Here is a 23935-nt window from a genome sequence, read left to right on the forward strand (position 1 = left end):
GTGCTACTGAAAAATAATAATCCATGTGTATTGTACATATTTGTAGATTTGAATGGTAAAGTTAAATATAACATTTTTATTTGTTGCAGTAGCTACGACATCAAGTGCAGTAATTGGTACTGTAGTAGGAGTTGTTGTCACTTTAGTGATTGTATGCGCCTCCTTTATAGTGATACTGTTAATCAAAAGGAGTCAAGGTAAAATCTTAAGCAAAGCTAACATCGACTAACCATCATAATAAACGATGACCTCTTTCTGCTGACATCGCACATTATTTAATTGCAAAGAGATTAAAGTTAACATGTTTTCTATTTCTTGAATTGACTATACTTTTATTTTGATAAAATATATAACTAGTAACTTAATTTTAATGCTATGAAAAGTTAATGATAGATGAATATATGAGACAACTTATACTTTTATATACTGGGAATAACGCAGTTAAACATGACTTGTACACTTTTTATTTTAATTTTGTGAATATACGTAAAACAAGGGTCAATCCCGTTAGACCATAAACAATGAAATTATTGCTTTAAGTCAACTTTAAGGAATTTATTTAATCGAAAGAGGAAATGATTGAGGTACTATATACTAACTGACTATTGTCCAACCATTTTCAGTAAACAGTCATGTAAATAACATGCCAAGGAAAGTCGTTACAGAAGCCTTTGCTGTAAAGTAGGATTTTTTTAAAGTAGATATTCTTAATTATGAAAGTAAGCAGTAACTTCAATGTGTAGTTTTTTTTTCGATATGGTGGATATTTTCTGAATGTTTGCATTTCGTTCAACCACATTAGGTATACAAATACGAAAAAGAGGAGATAAAGCATTGCCTTCGTAACGTATAACCTGGGCATTCTAAATCATAATCATTTTAATTTCATTATTTCAACGTGTTATTCATCTAATGTGTTTCATGTCTGAAATTTCATGGATAGTGATAATCTCACACGGTTTAGTATTTACACTTGCAGGGAAAGATAAAAAAGAAAAGTAAGTTGACTATTTTCTATTCAATCATCAATAGTAGATATATCATTGCAACCGTATTGTAAATACTATTATATGTGGGAGTGTAAATTGTCCAGCGTTTGTGGTTCATTTAGACAAATTTATAATTGAATATACTTATTTTTATACTATGTATCGATCTGATAAGTGAGCCTGTTTTCAACTGTTTTTTTTAAAGTTTGTTTCATGATGTGTTGTTACTATACTGTACCAGTTTAGGGTGAAGTTTTTTACAATGTTCAACCCCGTCTGATACTGAATGTACTTGTTCAAAGTCAGGGGCCTGTCATTTAGAAGTTGTCGTTTGATGCCGTTTTTTTTGTGTGTACATATATATATATATTGGGCTTTTATTGTTATATTTAGATTCTTTTAAACGTATTACTTATGTGCCTTTTATACCTTATTTTACGGTATATGGTTTGCTCTAGTCAAAGGTCATAGGATGACACATAGCGGCTTAATTTATACGTTGTGTGGTCGCTGATGGAGAGTTTTCTCAACACATTGACAATCATTCCACATTGTTTTTTTTCATATCAAATATTTAAAAAAAGATATTAATGATAATAAAAAGATATCAATGATGTATTTCCGGAATTAAAAACGTGAAAATAAATTGAAAGTAAGCTTACATAGACCTAAAGATATCCGTATTATCTGAAGCTTGACTTACTAGGAACGTGGGTTTTACTGTCAAATAATTGTGATATGAATTTGATGAGCGTAACGCGGAATAGCCAATTTTGTGTATCTATGCGTCTGCGATGAATATAAATATCCTGTTGAGAATAGTTCGAAGTTATAACGTTACGTTTCCCGTATTTACGTTCACATGTTTGTGACGTTTCTTACACCTTGTATGGGCTTCGCCATTGTAAATATTATACGCAAAGTAAACACAACGCAAAGTACATATACGACTTACTTAGTTTATTCTACACATTTATGGTGCCGTAACCATTGGATAAGATGGACAGCAAGCTAAAAGCAGTCAGAGCTGGTCACAAAAGTGCAGTAAAGAGACTTTTACGGAAAACGGAAGGTGATTCAAACTTGGACAATGAAGAAAGTGCTGAACTTTTAGAAACATTAATTCAAAAACAGAAAATTATTAGTGCATTGGACGAAGATATTATGAATTTTTTAATGGAGGAGGACATCGAGGAAGACATTCTAAATGCAGATGAGTACAAATTCTTTTTGAACACCAAAATACGACATTTACAGAAAACATTCGCAAACAAATTATGTACTGATAATGATATCCCACCGCATGATCACGCATTACCTTCTCACACTTTTGAAAACATTAGGTAGCAATACACAGTTAGGAAAAAAACTTAAAATTGACACTCATAATTTTTAAACACCCTCTTTCCCCTCCTGTCTAACAAAGAAGGCTTTATATGTGTGTTATGCATGTATATACTTGTAGAAAGAAAATCTTCCATAGATTTGATTTCTAATGGTCATAAGGGTGAAATATAATCCCTTTTGGGTGTAACCATGGCAACATTCTGCATTTCTTAGATACAAAATATAGCAAAAAAGGGGGGTGAACATGTCACAAAAGTCTCCAAAATTTGGTCTAAAGGAAAATTTCAATGTATTACAGTGGTACCTTTCCTGAATCCATAGGTTTATATCTATCAAGTGGTCCAAAAAAAATCATTTGCTTTCCTGCTCGTTTTTCCATAAAATTGAATTGAAAAGATCGAGCGCAAAATCTTTGTTGATAAACACTACAATAATTTATGGACCTATGAACGGTACGGATAGGAAAATACGGACTGTCAATCATAGAAATGGCCTATAAAACATGTTAAAATCAATCTAAATGTTCATATAAACCCACTAAGAAGGCTATATTATTCTTCAATTATCTAAAAATCAATTTTATTGTACAAAAAAAAAACTTTCATATTTAAAAAATTCACAGGGGCCATAATGCGAAACTAAACTTCTAACTGTGTATTGCTACCTTAAGGATTAACATTTTTTTCCCCAATTCCACTTTAAATGGATTTCTGTTTTCTACTAGTTAAAACGAGCATTTTCGCCTGCTTGTTTTGAAAATCGGTTCAGAAATAAATATTTTATGAAGGTTAGCAGTTGACACTGAAATGCAACAAAAAAGTGATTTTATGAAACATGCCATGTCAAAGTGCATTTTCTCCTTTTTTAGTCAATTTTCTAAAACTATACCTTCTAACCCTGTCTTTTCTTGTTTAAAAACTTAAATTAACCTTAAGAGTAGACAACTTTTACAAGTTAAAGCTATTTTAAAGCTCTAGAATGTCAATTTTGTTGTGTATTACCATACCAAAGCCTTGGTTAAAATTTAGTAAATACTGAATTCATTTATAACAGCGGGAAAAAATTTAGGCTTAATTCATGCTAAATTGTGACTTTATACTTGCTAAAATAATAAATTTTATTTAGTCGCATGAAAAAATATAAAGCGTTCCCTTCTAAGGTTTCTACATAACGCGCAATCTTCTTTTCCAAGGGGTAGCCAATAAAGTATCAATTTATAACGGAACCAAGTCTTTGTGTCAAAATGTCTATATTGGTTGCTAAGGACAATAAACAACAAAACTAACATATATTGTCATACTAAAGGTTGTTTCTCCCTTAGAATTGTATCTATAACATAAATATCAATAGTTTCGTGGTATGTTTGTCTAAAAAAACAGCAATTATTTGCTTTGTCAAATGCCATAAGGTAGCAATACACAGTTAGGAAAAAAACTTAAAATTGACACTCATAATTTTTAAACACCCTCTTTCCCCTCCTGTCTAACAAAGAAGGCTTTATATGTGTGTTATGCATGTATATACTTGTAGAAAGAAAATCTTCCATAGATTTGATTTCTAATGGTCATAAGGGTGAAATATAATCCCTTTTGGGTGTAACCATGGCAACATTCTGCATTTCTTAGATACAAAATATAGCAAAAAAGGGGGGTGAACATGTCACAAAAGTCTCCAAAATTTGGTCTAAAGGAAAATTTCAATGTATTACAGTGGTACCTTTCCTGAATCCATAGGTTTATATCTATCAAGTGGTCCAAAAAAAATCATTTGCTTTCCTGCTCGTTTTTCCATAAAATTGAATTGAAAAGATCGAGCGCAAAATCTTTGTTGATAAACACTACAATAATTTATGGACCTATGAACGGTACGGATAGGAAAATACGGACTGTCAATCATAGAAATGGCCTATAAAACATGTTAAAATCAATCTAAATGTTCATATAAACCCACTAAGAAGGCTATATTATTCTTCAATTATCTAAAAATCAATTTTATTGTACAAAAAAAAAACTTTCATATTTAAAAAATTCACAGGGGCCATAATGCGAAACTAAACTTCTAACTGTGTATTGCTACCTTAAGGATTAACATTTTTTTCCCCAATTCCACTTTAAATGGATTTCTGTTTTCTACTAGTTAAAACGAGCATTTTCGCCTGCTTGTTTTGAAAATCGGTTCAGAAATAAATATTTTATGAAGGTTAGCAGTTGACACTGAAATGCAACAAAAAAGTGATTTTATGAAACATGCCATGTCAAAGTGCATTTTCTCCTTTTTTAGTCAATTTTCTAAAACTATACCTTCTAACCCTGTCTTTTCTTGTTTAAAAACTTAAATTAACCTTAAGAGTAGACAACTTTTACAAGTTAAAGCTATTTTAAAGCTCTAGAATGTCAATTTTGTTGTGTATTACCATACCAAAGCCTTGGTTAAAATTTAGTAAATACTGAATTTATTTATAACAGCGGGAAAAAATTTAGGCTTAATTCATGCTAAATTGTGACTTTATACTTGCTAAAATAATAAATTTTATTTAGTCGCATGAAAAAATATAAAGCGTTCCCTTCTAAGGTTTCTACATAACGCGCAATCTTCTTTTCCAAGGGGTAGCCAATAAAGTATCAATTTATAACGGAACCAAGTCTTTGTGTCAAAATGTCTATATTGGTTGCTAAGGACAATAAACAACAAAACTAACATATATTGTCATACTAAAGGTTGTTTCTCCCTTAGAATTGTATCTATAACATAAATATCAATAGTTTCGTGGTATGTTTGTCTAAAAAAACAGCAATTATTTGCTTTGTCAAATGCCATAAGGTAGCAATACACAGTTAGGAAAAAAACTTAAAATTGACACTCATAATTTTTAAACACCCTCTTTCCCCTCCTGTCTAACAAAGAAGGCTTTATATGTGTGTTATGCATGTATATACTTGTAGAAAGAAAATCTTCCATAGATTTGATTTCTAATGGTCATAAGGGTGAAATATAATCCCTTTTGGGTGTAACCATGGCAACATTCTGCATTTCTTAGATACAAAATATAGCAAAAAAGGGGGGTGAACATGTCACAAAAGTCTCCAAAATTTGGTCTAAAGGAAAATTTCAATGTATTACAGTGGTACCTTTCCTGAATCCATAGGTTTATATCTATCAAGTGGTCCAAAAAAAATCATTTGCTTTCCTGCTCGTTTTTCCATAAAATTGAATTGAAAAGATCGAGCGCAAAATCTTTGTTGATAAACACTACAATAATTTATGGACCTATGAACGGTACGGATAGGAAAATACGGACTGTCAATCATAGAAATGGCCTATAAAACATGTTAAAATCAATCTAAATGTTCATATAAACCCACTAAGAAGGCTATATTATTCTTCAATTATCTAAAAATCAATTTTATTGTACAAAAACTTTCATATTTAAAAAATTCACAGGGGCCATAATGCGAAACTAAACTTCTAACTGTGTATTGCTACCTTAATCAACACAGTTCTGTTCCGTACACAACACAAATGTATCCCGTTCAGCAACCTAGCAACCAAAATCACCATTTGCCGAAAATTACACTTCCCATGTTTAACGGACAAATTCTGACTTGGCAAACATTTTGGGACTCTTTTGAATCTTCCGTCCATTACAATGTAACACTCACAGACGTACAGAAATTTAGTTATTTAAAATCCCAGCTTGTTAATGATGCTGCAAGAACTATTGACGGGTTACCGCTCATAAACTCAAATTACATGGAAGCTATTAAACTTTTAAAGGAGCGTTTCGGACAATCGCATAAAATTACAAATGCTTATATGCAAGCTATGCTAGAACTTAGAGCACCACAAAACAACCTACTCAGTCTACGTGTTTATTACGACAAGTTAGAGGCATATATAAGAGGTCTTGAATCGTTAGGCCGCTCCGGAGAATCGTATGGTGCATTACTTATTCCGATAATACTGAACAAGCTTCCGTCAGAAATACGACAACACTTAGCTCGTGAAAACGGTTCCGATAATTTGGAATTGATTGATTTGAGACTTGGCTTTTTGAAAGAAATCACTATAATTGAAGCTGGACAACGCTCGTCGTCGTTTATGGATTCAATGCAGCCTACTGCATAGACCGCATCGTTTTTGACAAGCGCTAATAGAAAAGGTACACCAAGTTAAGTAGTTACATTTGATAACCGTGAGAGACAAACACAAAATATTCGACAAAAACCTTGCATATTCTGCCAGAATTTACATGACCCTGCAAAATGCCCAAATGTTACAGATAACGACACACGCCTATCAATAGTCAAAGAAAAGAAGTTAGGTTTTAACTGCTTAGGATCACACCGTTCCGTAGATTGTAAATCGAAATTTCGCTGCCGCCAGTGCTATAAAAAGCACCACACAAGTCTCTGCCATGAAAATACATGTACTAATGCTAAGCAAATGTCAGTAAATGCCGTCGTTGATGATAGCGAAAATACATTCATCGCCGCAAGTTTTCATTCGTCTGAAGAAAAATTCCGTTCGAACGTGCTTCTAAAAACTGCCGTTGCACCAGTTGGGGGAAATCGATATGTTGATACGCACATTTTGTTTGATGAAGGAGCACAGCGCTCTTTTGTAACCGAGGAGTTAGCGTCGAAAATAGATTTAGAAATACTAGAAACAGAAACCATACATTTATCGGCATTTGGAAGTACCGACGGCAAAGTCCGCCATTTGTCAAGAGCACGCGTATACGTAGAGTCGATAAATAGAACAAAAATTCCAGTTGAGGTTCTAGTAGTACCGAACATCGCCAGCCCGTTAACGAATTACATGAGTAATAGTATACGAGAATTCAAGTACCTGAAAGGATTACGTTTAGCTCATCCGTTTACAGAAGACAACTCTTCTTTTGAAATTTCCTTGCTCATCGGAGCTGATTTCTATTGGAATTTCGTAGAGGATACAATATTAAGAGGAAATGGTCCAACCGCCGTAAAATCCAAACTTGGTTATTTGTTGTCTGGTCCAATTCCGACGTCTAATCATGAACAGAGTAATGTAGGTTTGTACAACATATTGACATCGCACAAACCAGAGGAGTTCAATTTAGAAAGATTTTGGGAATTAGAGTCGTTAGGAATAGATAACAACACGACAGATGTTGAAACGGTAGACTATATGGAAACATATCAAAAGTCAGCAATCGAATTTCGAGAAAACAAGTATATAGCAAAGTTGCCATGGAAACCAGATCATGAACCCTTGCCTACCAACTTCTTCGTTACGAAACGAAGAACTGAAAACGTCATTCTAAAATTAAGTCAAGATCCCAAAATGCTTAAGGTATATGGACAGATAATCAATGATCAAGAACGCAGAGGATTTATTGAGAAGGTTAAGGATCCCGATATTAGTAAAGGTATTGTACATTATATCCCACACCATCCCGTTAAAAAAGATTCAACAACTACACCAATAAGGATAGTTTACGATTGTAGCTGCCGACAGTCATCCCAGTTTCCGAGTCTTAATGATTGCTTAATGAACACACCCCCGATTTTAAACGACCTTACAAAGATTTTAATCAGATTTCGATTAAACCCGGTTGCCATAGTAACTGACATTGAGAAGCCTTTTTACATGTCGGACTGCACGAAGAGGACCGTGATGTCACACGATTTGTATGGTTAGATAACCCTGTTGATCCACAAAGCGATTTAGCGACATGTAGGTTCAAGTCTGTACTATTTGGAGCGACGTGTTCGCCGTTTATCTTAAACGCTGTCCTGCTAAAACACTTACAGCAAACAGAAAATGAAACTACTAAAATACTGACAAGGGATTTATATGTTGACAACATTTTATCTAGCATTTGCAATGAAACTCAAGCCGTAACTTATTTCAAAGAAGCGCGACAATTGATGTTAAATGCAGGATTTAATCTTCGCTCATGGACCTCAAACAATGAAAATGTGAGAAATCTAGCAAAGTTACACCATTACCGTATCCACGTACCGAAATGGACAACATTACGAAACATATACATTGACTGCTTCAGATATTTCAAAACGTGCTCAAAGATTATCTTCACTTATCGAACATTTTTGGAACCGTTGGAAATTTGAGTACTTATCCTCACTTCGAGAATTTCATAAAAAGACTGGAGACAATAAGATTAACATTAAAGTAGGAGATGTAGTTCAAGTGCATGACGATAAACCGCGAATTAAATGGAAAACAGCAGTAGTGGAGGAAGTTGTTACTGGTAACGATGGTTTATTGCGTTCGGCGATAATCAGAACGAACAGTGGCCGAACTTCATGTCCGATCGTCAAACTCTATCCTCTAGAAATAAACGAAGTAACACCATCTGATGAATATATGAAAGAACCAAACAACGGAGAAATACCGACAAGAACATTGCCCTTGCGGAAGGCATCAATTAGTGCAAAGGAAAGAATAAAATCATGGACTCGTTAAAGTTTAATTCAATTTCCTATTTATGTGTTTTGAAGAGACAGTAATTCCTGCAAGTGTAAACATTTCTTTTTTTCTTTATTGATGAACATTTAAAGTAATATTCTATTGTTTTGTACATAAATACACTTTGCGGGCCCCAGTATGTTGAGAATAGTTCGAAGTTATAACGTTACGTTTCCCGTATTTACGTTCACAAACATGTGAACGTAAATACGGGAAACGTAACATTATAACTTCGAACTATTCTCAACATATACTGTGATTATATGTTATGAAATTAGAATTTATTATATCATCATACGTAAACGCTGCTTGAACATTACACACAAGTTTAAATAGACGTACATTAAAATTGAATGTCACAATGGTAACGTTCAATATGTCAAAATGGATAAACATAATTAACATAAATTGACTTCATCTTAAAACAGCATCGGCAGTGTTGATCTTTATATGATATTTAGATGATCTTAATGATTTCCCCCCATATTTTGACTGTTGGTTCAATATTTGTTTTAACTTTCCAAATCATTATTTTATAACGTGCCAAAATAAATTATATAAAAAAGATGCGCCATTCTCATTAAAACCGGCAATTCTGTAATATTTGCTTCAAAGAGAAATTTTGCTCAACGGAGTACAATATGTCAATGAAAGACGATGAAAGATACACCACATGTTGTAAAATTACTAGCATTTACATTTTCTTTCAATTTATCACAAATCTTTAAAATAGCACAAATATTGTAAAATACTAGACACGCCGCATTTTTGCGCCTGTCCCAAGTCAGGAGCCTCTGGCCTTTGTTAGTCTTGTATTATTTTAATTTTAGTTTCTTGTGTACAATTTGGAAATTAGTATGGCGTTCATTATCACTGGACTAGTATATATTTGTTTAGGGGCCAGCTGAAGGACGCCTCCGGGTGCGGGAATTTCTCGCTACATTGAAGACCTGTTGGTGACCCTCTGCTGTTGTTTTTTATTTGGGCGGGTTGTTGTCTCTTTGACACATTCCCCATTTCCATTCTCAATTTTAATTTTACTTCGTATATTGCTAATATGTTGACATGTCAACGTATATTTGTTCCAACTAACGGAAGTTCCAATGGAACATTTGTTATAAACAATGTCATAATATTAATTCCTGTTGGAACAAATATTCTATACCATTTATTCCGTTAGGAACATATACTGTAATATTTATTCCTGTGGAAATAATATTATGAAGGAACTTCCATTCCGTGACACCTATACTGCTATACTCAGACAATATTTTGAATACTCAAATCAAATCGATAATTGAAACTTATTTTTTACATCAATTATTACTTCTTTTTAAGAATTGATAAATTTTATGTAAACACCGGCTTCCAGAATATTCAAACTGGAGATGAATACGAAGAAGTGGAAAATAAATTTGGTAAGTTAGCTTTATAATATAAAGTAGTCGAAAGATACAAGGGGACGTGACATACAAGTGGAGGTGACATACAAAACCAATAACGGACAACATAATTATACAAAAGCGGAACAGAGCGACAAAGACTGACAAGTGCACACAACATCTATTCTAAAAAAAGAAGAATGAGAACCACAAACCCCACCAAAATCAATAATCAGGTACTCTGCAAAGCTAAGCAGCTCCTGTTTCACATTTGGCACCTGTTATGCAAGTCGTGTATTTTAAATTCGGCTATACATTACTTTCGGTGATATTATTATCGTATAAATGCTGGTAATCAATAAAAGAACATCAGTAATCATTTGTAACACAGATATTATATAGCAGTCGATCAACTCAGGATGACGTCACTAGAACTGTGGAAGGGATGACAACAACTCACAAATCAAAACCCTTTGTTCGAAAGCATTTTTGTAAGGAGCATTCCTATATCATTGCAACCGTATTAAAATTCAAAACCCCTAGAACAATATCGTATCATCTGAAGGATATGTATGCCATATGTTGGTGCTTCTAGAATGTAACAAACGCAATACGCTAATAGATGTAGCACTTCAAAGTAAAAACAAAATCTGAATTATGTTCTCTCTTATATCTCAATTCGTTTGAAACTGCGTCCTGATAAAATCAGTATAACTTTATTTATGGTTGAATAACATAAAAAAGCTTATAGCCACAGTCCTGCTACTGTTGGTATTATAATATGTCTCTCTATTGAACATTATTGTATTGATATTGTATTGTTTCAGATGTTGAGCATCCACAGTGAGTATATAGGGATTCTTTGACATTTACATCCTCAGATAATAATGACATAAAATAGATTTCACTATTATTTGAAAGTTCATTTTGGTTATTAAGCTCTTCCAATTTTTAGATTTTGATACATCCTGAGTTTACACATATTTCTTTCAGAGTGTTTTTGATGAAAGTAGATTCAGCAAGATGCTATGAAAGAATACAATTCATCAAGAATTGCATTCATTTTCATTTGTTTTGAAGAGAAAAACATTCACGTTCATTAAAAAAACACACACGTTTAAAAAAAAAGCATTCTATATATGGTATAATTGCGAGGTGTTTTCATATATTTCGAATTAAAAGATGATCATATTGCCTTATCCATTCATTTTGTTATAAATTTCAAAGTTCCTTACAATCTAAGTTAACCTTCACTTGTGAACGGAAAATATGCTAACTCAATATCCAAGTGAACGTTGACAAAATGACTCAATCGAAAGTAGGATGACGGCTTTTTATCTTGATCTTTTTCATAAAATTGCAACAGATGAACGACTGCAAAATTGATTCAATTACTAAATAATTATTCCTCTCGTCGACTTCCTATATCCCTGCAATTATACTCATTTCCAATCTTATCATAGTGTATGGCTTTTATTTTTACTGAATAAATCCGTTAAGCTCGGGAATGTTCTCACTACAGTAGTTTTTTTTTAGCAGGGTTGTGTTTTCGACACAAAAATTGCACAAACAGACCTATTGTAATTTTTTTTTTAAATATCATTGCTGACATCTAAGCTGTTACTCCTGTAACTGGAGTCCTATCCGTAATATAGGAACATCTTAATTATTCTATGTTCCATCGTCCTGTTGTCTTCGTTTAAACGATTCCCAACTCTGTTAATTATTAGAGTCAGATATACATCTTTCCGTTTATAAATTAATGTGTAATTTTACAATACTGACTTTCAAATGTGTATGTTTATCATTCTAGATAAAAGTAAATAAAAAAAAAAAAAACGCCCATAGGACCCACGAACGTTATGAAGTGTCATGTTCTGTTCATAATAAATTTATCTAAAAGTAATGCCTTGATTTTTGTCTTATTTTGGAGTTTGTGTAAGAATTTGACATGGAATCAAAACTGTTGAAAAACAAAACTACAAATTGACAATGTTATGTTAACGGTATAAAATCATGGTTCGGCTTCAAATGCATCAAAAGAAAAAACACAATTAAAAATCGATCAAGCAAATACTATTTAGATTCCAAATATTTTCGTTCAATTATGTGAAAAATAATTGCAATAAAAGCCTCATTCATAATCAGCATTATTATTATCATAAACATGCTTTGTCAAATTATAAATATTGTAAATACTTGTTAATCTTTTTTTTTATACGGTAATTCAACGCTAGACAATATCCAATATCAAAATATGTCATATCATTGGACACGACACCGCTTAACCAAAAAAAACTTTAGTTTGAGTCTGATTGATATAACTCTCGTGTTTACCGCCTGTTTTATATCAAAACTTCTGGTATTCGATTTTTTCAAATAATATTTCCGCATAAAAAATATTTTCATTGAATTCTTATAATTATCATTAAATGTTTCAGATCTAGTAAAACATACGAAACACTTGGTACCAAAGACAAAATAAGTGTTTATGATGATTTAGAAAATACCAAAGGTGCGTATGGTAAAATTCAATTGAAAGAACTTGTCTTTCTTGCTTATTCTTTAGTTTTCTATGTTGTGTCATGTGTACTTTTGTCTGTTTGTCTTTTTCATTTGTAGCCATGGCGTTGTCAGTTTATTTTCGATTTATAAGTTTGAATGTGCCTCTGGTATCTTTCGTCCCTCTGTTGCAACGGATCAAATATGAAAATAATAGATTTTATTTTAGTTCCATAAGATATGTAGGACAACTCTACATATAAACAAATTTGCTTATATTATACTTAAATTTATCTCAATATTAGACAATGAAACAACTGATTTAATTAGAAGTGTCACATTTGAAGCCACTCGTCTTTGAATGCCGCACGATAGCCATAAGCTACTTACACTCTATTGATAGAAAAAAATATAACAGCCATTCCTTGTTATTCAATTTAAATACAAGTTTAAGTCTGAGTTAACCTTGAACAAACGTTGATTACGTTACAGTCACATGACAAAATTATGTCTATGAGCTGATATACAAAACACTGTCAGCCAATTAGAAGATGCGTTACATCCACAATTAAATACAATAGTAATGATAATAAAATTTACACTAAATAAGTATGACTAGTTTACTTTATTGTGTAAGTTTAAATATAGCTGTCAATATCTTATTTCGTCTAGAGAATTATTTGACAATACACCTGGATGCACAATAGTTACAACGCTGATATGCCGTATACTTCTGTTGAACTGTTGCTGTTTATTTCTGTTATTTCATAAGCTATTGTTGAAATGATTGAGAACTTGTAATATCTTTTATCATTTTTTTCTTTTCTTATTTAGGTGTTACATCATCGAAATCGTAAGTATTATTACTATATGTATATGTACATCTGAAAATTTGAAATTTCATATCTTAAAACAATACTCCTTTACTTGTGACAATTAAACGGGGATATTAAATAAAATTAACGGTACCAATTTTCTTGCACCAGATGCGCATTTCGACAATACATGTCTCTTCAGTGATGCTCGTGGCCAAAATATTTGAAATCCAAAGCTTATATAAAAGATGAAGAGCTATAATCCAAAAGGTCCTTAACCGATATGTAACTCCATTTCGAATTACTGTGAATTGATAAATATTTAACACAAATTAGCTAATAAAAGTAAAAAGATATTGTACAGAAAATATTAAACGACAGCAAACGTTCAAATATTGATCATACAGAACGGAGCTTACAAATTTTTAATAAGCAGATAAACAGGTTCAAACATTTTAAAACAATATTAAAACTGTATAACACAATAAGTATCCCTATTTTTTCCTATATTATCTTGTATAACAAAATTTGACCCATTAAAAAAAATTAATCTAGAAGTATATTAAGTATGCATTTTTATTAAAAACTTGAACGTGTGAGCGTGTGAGCGAAACAAAAAATGATACTTCTTTATGGGTTCAGTTCAATTAGTAAGTTGTTATCACAAGATAGAACTATAAAACTGCATACTTTCAACAAGAGTTTGTCGCCTACGTCTGTTTACCTACAGTATACGTGTCATTGCATCTGCTCTGAAATTATATATCACAATTCATCATTTTATCAGTTGAAAGTTTAAGTTTTTTGCGAAATGTCTTTAAAAATGTAGGCATTACCATAATTAATATCATTTATGCATAAAATTGACAACGGAAATGGGGAATGTGTCAAAGAGACAACAACCCGGCCATAGAAAAGACAACAGCAGAAAGTCACCAACAGGTCTTCAATGAGAAATTCCCGCACCCGGAGGCGTCCTTCAGCTGGCCCCTAAACAAATATATACGCCATACTAAACTCCAAATTGTACACAAGAAACTAAAATTAAAAATAATACAAGACTAACAAAGGCCAGAGGCTCCTGACTTGGGACAGGCGCAAAAATGCGGCAGGGTTAAACATGTTTATGAGATCTCAACCCTCCCCCTATACCTCTAGCCAATGTAGAAAAGTAAACGCATAACAATACGCACACTAAAATTCAGTTCAAGAGAAATCCGAGTCTGATGTCAGAAGATGTAACCAAAGAAAATAAACAAAATGACAATAATACATAAATAACAACAGACAGCAGTTAACTGACATGCCAGCTCCAGACTTCAATTAATCTGATTGAAAGATTATGATTTCATCATATGAGGCACAATCCTTCCCGTTAGGGGTTTAGTATCATACTATCATAACGTATATGAGAAGAGCATAACCCGTGTCAGCCAATTACTGTTTTTTTTTTTTAAATAAATGTGTTTAGTTCCGATGCAAAGACCCTATAAGTGAATCAATATTAACGCCAAAATATGCAATCTTTCATAACCTGACAACAGTATTGTCACTATATCTCTTCTTAATAAGTCTATTTAAAGATTTTGGTAGTTTCTGAGGTGAATACTGACATTTGTGTGCTTTATAAAATATATTTCCTTAAAAAAATTGGATGTGAAATACCTGAACGTATAAGAAGTCTGCATGTTGAGCTATATTTACGAATGATGTCGAATGTTTACATAGTCTTTGTCTATTTGTACTGTAGAAATTGTAGTTCTCTTACTGACAATTATTCAACACCTAATATGTTAATTGGTATGCACGTTTAGGATGTTTATCATTACATGTAACTATCCTCCCAGCTGAGGCAAACAATCAAATAAATTGTATTCACATATAGTTAATCTTCTATCGTGTTATATTTAGTAAACTTTAATATTACTTTCCTAATATTTCTATTTTTGTTTTAGCTCGATGGGCGTTTACGAAGCACTGGGTGTCCAAGAAAAACCAAGCATTTATGCTAAAATGGAAAACCAGAAAGGTAGCGTTAAAATTTGAAAGCAATATGTTCTGATAAGATAATATACATTTGACCATCATTGTTCGATCGTTGTTTTCCGTCCTTGGCCAAGAACGTTCCAAAATGAAGATGAATTCAGCAATACGTTCCAAGTGCATATACACTGCTAATGTGTTATTTTTACTACACATTCTATAGGTTATAAGATGTTTCTATTAACGAAGATCTTCCTTTGGACTGTTGCAATTAACCGAACATCTATTTTATGCCCCACCTACGATAGTAGAGGGCATTATGTTTTCTGGTCTGTGCCTCCGTTCGTCCGTCCGTCAGTCTGTGCGTCCGTTCGTCCGTCCGCTTCAGGTTAAAGTTTTTGATCAAGGTAGTTTTTGAAGAAGTTGAAGTCCAATCAACTTGAAAATTAGTACAGATGTTCCCCATGATATTATCTTTCTAATTTTACTGCCAAATTATAGTTTTGACCCCAATTTCATGGTCCACTGAATATGGAAAATGATAGTGCGAAGTTCAGGTTAAAGTTTTTGGTCAAGGTAGTTTTTGATGAAGTTAAAGTTACATCAACTTGAAACTTAGTACACATGTTCCCTATGATATGATCTTTCTAATTTTAATTCCAAATTAAAGTTTTGACCCCAATTTCACGGTCCACTGAAAATAGAAAATGATAGTGCGAGTGGGGCATTCGTGTACTATGGACACATTCTTGTTTTTGTTTTTTTTTTATCGATTATGACATAGTCAGAGATTCAATTCAATAGACATGAGAATACATTGTTGGATTGTAATCAAGTGAATTTGTCGTTGTTTTAAGTTTAAATTCGGTAAAAGTTATACCCAAGTGTTCAAGATTTGTACCTTTCAGTTTACATTTTAGATATCATTATTACAAAACAAAACACAATATGGTTGGTATCTACAGTTTAAAGTAATGCATCAATGTTATTTTCATTTTAGAACAGAAGCAACTTAATACGTGAGTACTACTTAAAACCGATGAATATAACTTTGAAACGGAAATAATTCAAACGCTCCAAATTGTATGTCTTTTAACTTTCCGTCGTGGAATCCGTTTGTGATGTTTTCATCGAGTCCACTCCCAAACACGTTAGGATAGCTCCGTTTTGAGGACGTTCACAAATATATATTTCAGGCTGAATTTTTGTTCCCGATATGATTTATAGGCAGATTTGTATGTCTTGTTGGGTGCTAATTTTCAAACATATGGTAATTTTCGAGAAGTTTATCAATATTATAGATATTTAAATTTACTGTCTTGACTCGGGTAATGGTTTCAAAACTAACTTGGGCGTCGGCGATATTTGTGTTAACTCAAAATTTAGAATGCGATTAAGAACATTGCAATATCTAATAATTATTTCAAAATATATATGCGAGTGTTTTTTGTAAGGGTTCAATAGATATATTCGTACCGTGATATATAAACCCATACGCAGGTCACAATTAGTATGTTAAATCAATTTTTCCTCGCCTTTAACCTGTATTGGGCCTGGAATCTGGAATCAGTTTTTCAATCATTACTCTTACATGTATAGAGTTATCTTTGCGAGGTCATGTTGCGTTTTTAATGCGTTTTTTTCCTAAAGTTCTTAACTTGTGTACTGTTCAAACCAGCTATAGATAACTAGGATATATGTAAACAGAATCTTACATTTAGAAAACATTACAATCGTAACTATACTTATTACGGAATATGAATGAATCGTTAAATCAAAAGTAGACAACAAGCCTACATTCGTATATAAAATGTGTAGTAAAGGCGGAATCGCACGTCTCCTTCAACACAAATTTTAACAGGACAATAAGGAAATGTAGATTTCTTTAAATAACTTAATGTTCATGAAATATATAAGGTTAACTCAATCACAGTGTGGGAACGGAACTGTACGGTTTTCTAGTATTTTGGTCATTCGGGAGACTGTCAAGCGGGGCTCCGACATTCGAAAAATAACAAGTCGATTGACGGAAACTTTGATGAACTCTAATGTTACTTTATAACGTTTCTGCTGCAAGTTGTGATAATCAAAACTTTCTATATGTAAATATAAAACAATACAACAATAAAAACGACATATGCATCCAAACGTTTTCTTTATAATAGTGGGGCTCCGAGTAAATCGATCAAAACTGTCACGGAGCAGCGATCAAAAATGTTAAATAAACATCGAAAAACCCATCGTTACTACCAGAATTTTTCACATGTACCTTTTCTGATTTATAGTCTTACCTGTCTGAGACTTTAAAAGTCATTGTCCCAGTAGAACCCAAAATATATTCATTCTCTCAATGTCGTATATTTTAATTGACTGTACAATCGCTTGCAGATTTACTGTACAATCGCTCGGAGCTGTCCTGTTCATTCACTTGGAGCTTTCATATATATATTACATATGCGTTTCATTGGTTGTTCCTTGTCTGTTCTATTGTATTTGAAATGAAAATAACACGGATTCAGTCATTTTGCCGATTAATAAAGATGGTTAACAATCTATCACGGACATATTTCTGAAGGTGTCTATATCAGAGAGAAAATCAACTTTCGAATAATAAGCATACAATATTTTTATTATATTAACAATGCAACAAAGAATGTTTCAGCAGAGGATCGGGATATTCTAACTCGATAAAGGAATTCTAATGTGAAATGGTGCTTTTCGCCAAACAAAAAAATACAGTGTACACGTATAAGTCAATAAACATGATATAAGAATAAGAAGATGTGGTATAATTGCCTGACAACACCTGTCATGTTCCTGACTTGATACAGGAATTTTCCTATGTAGAAAAAGTGAATTAAACCTAGCTTTTCTACTGGAGGTACAAAGCTCTCTTAATGATAAAAGAGGGACGAAAAATACCAGAGGGACAGTCAAACTCATAAATCGAAAATAAACTGACAACGCCATGGCTAAAAATGAAAAGGACAAACAGACACACAATAGTACACATGACACAACATAGAAAACTAAAGAATAATTAAACAACACGAATCCCACCAAAAACTAGGGGTGATCTCAGGTGCTCCGGAAGGGTTAGCAGATCCTGCTCCACATGATGTATCAATGATAATGGTGTGAGTTTTTATTTAAATGACAAAGAAAACACAAAATCCTTATATTTTATGAATTTCGTCATAATGAAAAGCAGTTTCACACAGTTAATTTGAGTTCGAACAACATTTTATCAAATATAAAAAAAGAAGATGTGGTATGGTTGCCAATGATACAACTGTCCACAAGAGACCAAATGACACAGACATTCACAACTAAAGGTCACCATACGGCCGTCAACAACGAGGAAAGTCCATACCGCACATATACATATCATATACATATACATATCAGCTATACAAGGCCCAGAAATGACAATGGAAAACAATTCAAACCAGAAAACTAACTACCTAATTTATGTACAAAAATGAAAGAAAAACAAATATGTAACACATAACAAACGACAACCACTGAATTATAGGCTTCTGACTTTGGACATACATACATAATGTGGCGGGTTTAAACATGTTAGCGAGATCCCCCTAACCTGGGACAGTGGTGTATCAGTACAATATAAGAACGAACTATAAAAATCAGTTGAAAAAGGCTTATCTCATCAGATGGATAAAAATAAAAATATTTCTATTTCAATATGAAAATAAGGAGATGTGGTATAATTACCGATGAGACTATCCACAAAGTTTAAATGAAGTGGATGTAAGCAGTTATAGTCGGGTATAAAAGGTACCGACATTAAAAATATTAAACAATTAAATTTCAAAAGCTGACGGCCTAATTCATAACGAAATACTTGCGGAAAAACATATATGACAGATATGAACACAAACGGTCAACCACTGAACAACAGGCTCCTGACTTGGGATAGACACATAAAGATAGTGGCGGGGTTAAATATGTTTGTGAGCGCTCAGTCCTCCGAAAAACTGGGACTCGTGTTAAAACCAAACTAGAAATTTTTATGTTCCATTAAAATATCAATTCGCTTTTTGGCTAATAATGCATTGAATTTCCTCTTTATCTCCGATTTGTAACACCATTGGAACACATACCATTATGACATGGTTTAACCATTTAAAAACAGTCATTTCGTTTTCTCTTTTAACAAATGAGATTGATTTGACAACAACATTTTGTCGTATCCCTTTGTGTATTACTGCAATCGTAATTTCTGTTACATATATTTCAAATACAATATGTTTTAACTACAAGCTACATTGTATATATAACGAAAATATGATGATACAAAATAATTTAAATGACATTTGTGTCATTAATTTAAACTGCATCCGAAAAAATTCAGTGCTAAGCAAGTTTTTTAATAATTAAATTCACGTCAAACAAATCAAGCCAATTAAGATATTTCTACTTCCTTTCAGTTTTTGTTGACCAAAATTTTGCATTTAAGTTGACCAGGACAGCTCTGCTGAAACATTCTTTGTTGTATTATTAATATACATATATATTTTTTATTTAAACTGTTGGGATAAATAAATTAAGTTAACTTCAAAATATTATTACCCTTACCGGGAGAACCTAGTCATCTTTTTGATTATATTTTTTACGAGCACTATTTTTTTTAGTGATTTCTTGACATTTGTACTGTCCTTTTATTTTGTCTTGTATGCTTATTATTCGAATGTTGATTTTCTCTCTGATATAGACACCTTCAGAAATGTGTCCGGGATAGATTGTTAACCATCTTTATTAATCGGCAAAATGACTGAATCCGTGTTATTTTCATTTCAAATACAATATAACAGACAAGGAACAACCAATGAAACGCATATTATGTAATGTATTTAATGAATTGGGCTAAGGAAAGCTCCGAGTGAATGTACAGGACAGCTCCGAGCGATTGTACAGTAAGCTTGTAAGCGACTGTACAGTCAATTAAAATATACGACATTGAGAGAATGAATATATTTTGGTTTCTACTGGGACAATGACTTTTAAAGTCTCAGACAGGTAAGACTATAAATCAGAAAAGGTACATGTGAAAATTCTGGTAGTAACGATGGGTTTTTCGATGTTTATTTATTTTTGATCGCTGCTCCGTGACAGTTTTGATCGATTTTACTCGGAGCCCCACTATTCTAAAGAAAACGTTTGGATGCATATGTCGTTTTTATTGTTTTATCGGTTTATATTTACATATAGAAAGTTTTGGTTATCACAACTTGCAGCAGAAACGTTATAGAGTAACATTAGAGTTCATCAAAGTTTCCATCAAGCGACTTGTTATTTTTCGAGTGTCGGAGCCCCGCTTGACAGTCTCCCGAATGACCAAAATACTAGAAAACCGTACAGTTCCGTTCCCACACTGTGTCAATGAGCCAGTAAATCAGGGATCGACATATAAACTTCCATATATAATATAATACCAACATTTTTAATAACAATCAGAGTTTATTCGTTAATGTAAAAGAGTGATAACTCCGAAATTCCTTTCCGTAAATTTTTCTTAAAAAATGTAATTCATAATTGAAAAGTACTTATTTTTGTAGACAACACGAGGATAAAAACCAATTTAAGAAACCGAATGATCACAACGACAGCAAGGAACTAAATACAACACAAGGTCAGTGTTTCCTAATATTACAATGAAAATTTTAACTCATTAGATAAGTACCTGAAATATAAATTTTCCCCCAGTCATGTATAATTTACAAGTAATGGCATATGTCTTTTATCATACGAAAAAAATGCAGAATCTACTATGATCGTGTTCTTGTTCACATAACACAATTAAAAACTTCTGCAAAATGTGTGTTAAAGTGATAGTATAGGTGTTAGTCTTATGACTCCGAATACTCCCAATAACTGTTTTCTTCCTATTGATCTTGCTGTCATTTAAGCTTTTTTTTTTTATATGTTCCTGTTTATTTATGATGAAACATGTTGTAAAATCACTCTATTTAATGACGTTACAAATTTTGAACAACATCCAATCACTTGTGTTTCGTTTTAGAAAGTAAATGGATAAAGACGGTGTGAATATACAAAACTATTAGTGCGCATGTGATGATAATTCCCGTGTTTTTTAATCTGTAATTTCATAGAATATATTTTTTATTGTGTTATATTTTTTAATCAGTATTTGAATTCCAAGTATATCAAATCGTCCTGGCTTTTTTGTATCACTTATACATATAGGATTTAACACACTTGTTAAATATTGAAGGTAGAATTGTCTATTTATATTTTTTTTAAATGAGAATCTATACTTGTTGTGGAAATTTCTTCATTTTTTTTTCATTCTCTGGCTATTTCCTTTAATTTTAGAACGAACAGAAAAAGTTTACGAAAATGAAGTATTCTGATGCAGATATAGCCACACATACAGCTTGTTTACTGAAAAGATAAGAACACTAAGAGACACACGAATCTTTTGGAAACACGTACATTTTAAGTTTAGACATTGTTTTTTGTTTATAGTTATATTTGTAAATATCATTCAATTTTGTTTTGCAAATATTTGTGCAAATACGGTAGTTTGTTCTAATTTATGTAGTCAGGAGAGTAACTTTAAGAGTTAAAGTGATTTTGAAAATTACCTATGAAGATAATTACTCAATACGCATTTTAAGGAATATACAAATAAAAAGTTACCCGCTGAATAGTGTAAAAAATATCATTTCTATCAGAAACTTCATACAACTCTAAATTGCTTAAGGTGGTATGGCTGTCTTTCTTCATCTTGGATTGTAAAAAAACAGACAATCTAAGGTCCAGTTTTCAATCAAATTAGCAAAATTTGATGCAGGAACGCAGATAACTAATGCGAATTTGCATTTATGAGAACAAATTTGTAAGGTTAAACTTATAGATATTAATATTGTTCATTATTTCTGCTTGATGTTTTACTTTTTTTCAATTGGCATTTTAAGGGAAGGTAACCCTGAAATAGTGCATTTTCCGAAGGAATCTACATGGAATTTTAATATTTTGTATTTTACCCGGGAAAAACGCGCGGTGACCCTATTTTTTCCTCTGATATTCTCAAACCATTTTCTAAAGGCTATCTTCTCGTATCTTATTTTACAATTCTATCATTTTTAGTTTAGCTTCTAATCACATAATGGTGTTTTTTCCTGTATAATCCATGCAAAATGTGTCATTTTGTCACGACCTGAAGCTTGATAAAATGCGCTGTGACCTATCATTTTATGTTTTTTTTGAACATATATCATTTGATACTACGTTTTGGTAAAGAATGAACACATTTTCAATTTAGACTTCCATATCACCTTAATCTTAGTAGTTACAGTTATATAAGGAAAATCTGTAGTTGTTTTGGGTTTATATTAACTATCAAAGCTATATAAACTAGTTGTTTCCTTAGATTTACTCGAATTCATTACATGTAATCAATCAACCTTAGTAACAAAAGAAGTCTAGATGTTTTGGAAACCGAAATTCAAATGTTTTCTACATTTCAATTGCTATTGAACCATTTGGTCACATGCAAAATTATTACTAGTATCGATTGAATGTTTTAGCTTCATATAAGGGCAGAACGAATAATCTTAAATGAACATTATAAGATACATTTTTCAAAAAGCTTTTAAGGTTGCATTTCTGTAAATATTGACAATGCCATTTCCCATAGGAACTCCTTTTACGGCTAAGACTGTACTACTTTTACTACGAAGTTTTGACAATAATCTTTTCCTAGAATTGAAAGTTCATAGGGTGAAAGAGGGGAACTTTCAAAATTTAACCGAATTTGCCATATTTCACAGATTATAAAGAAAAATATTATAAAGGATTAATTTTTATGGGGTGTTTGTGTCCTTTCGATAAACCAAAAGTAAGCCGCAACACCTAAATCTGCTTTTTTGTCCTTACGGCATAATAAATACAAACTAGAAAAACAAAAATATCTCAACAAAACTTACAATAGTGTGTTCTATTCTGAATATGTACTGAATTTTCTAATTTCTAGAAACAGCAGATTGATTTTGGAAATTTGAGGCCCAAGTGGCAAAAACAATGAAAAGTGCATACCCCCTGAAACATATAACAAATAATTTAACTTGTAAATGCTATAAATTTATGATTTTAAAGTTCTTGATATAGAAAACAATTACTATGCTTGGAAGTTATGCAAAATCAGATGTTAGCAGTCATCTCTATAACATTTTAAGTTAATGTATATCTCAGACTGGTATCTGCAAACATACAACTATTGCAAATACGGCTTTATTTGAACACTTCTAGTATATATATATTAGCTAAATTGTGTCAGATATATGGTTACAGATGATACTGTTGTGACAGGAATTCTTAATTGACCATTTGAGGCAGAAAATGTGTACTTGTATTGACAAATAGGCATACAGTAAGATGTGGATTGGAGACAGAGGCTGGA

General features: G+C 32.3%; 1 protein-coding gene across 1 annotated transcript in view; it reads left to right on the forward strand.

The window, feature by feature from the left end:
* LOC139524494 (nephrin-like) overlaps positions 1-22401 on the forward strand; it is a 68060-nt gene extending 45659 nt beyond the window's left edge. The window contains exons 8-17 of the mRNA XM_071319290.1: positions 90-197; positions 980-998; positions 10146-10225; positions 11017-11032; positions 12631-12704; positions 13526-13544; positions 15462-15535; positions 16490-16508; positions 21069-21142; positions 21847-22401. Of these exons, the coding sequence (XP_071175391.1) occupies positions 90-197; positions 980-998; positions 10146-10225; positions 11017-11032; positions 12631-12704; positions 13526-13544; positions 15462-15535; positions 16490-16508; positions 21069-21142; positions 21847-21884 (521 nt within the window). The 3' untranslated portion in view covers positions 21885-22401. The remainder of the gene's footprint in view (positions 1-89; positions 198-979; positions 999-10145; positions 10226-11016; positions 11033-12630; positions 12705-13525; positions 13545-15461; positions 15536-16489; positions 16509-21068; positions 21143-21846) is intronic.
* The last annotated feature ends 1534 nt before the right edge of the window (positions 22402-23935 follow it).

The sequence above is a fragment of the Mytilus edulis genome, chromosome 5, assembly GCF_963676685.1.
Source record: "Mytilus edulis chromosome 5, xbMytEdul2.2, whole genome shotgun sequence".
NCBI lineage: Eukaryota > Metazoa > Mollusca > Bivalvia > Mytilida > Mytilidae > Mytilus > Mytilus edulis.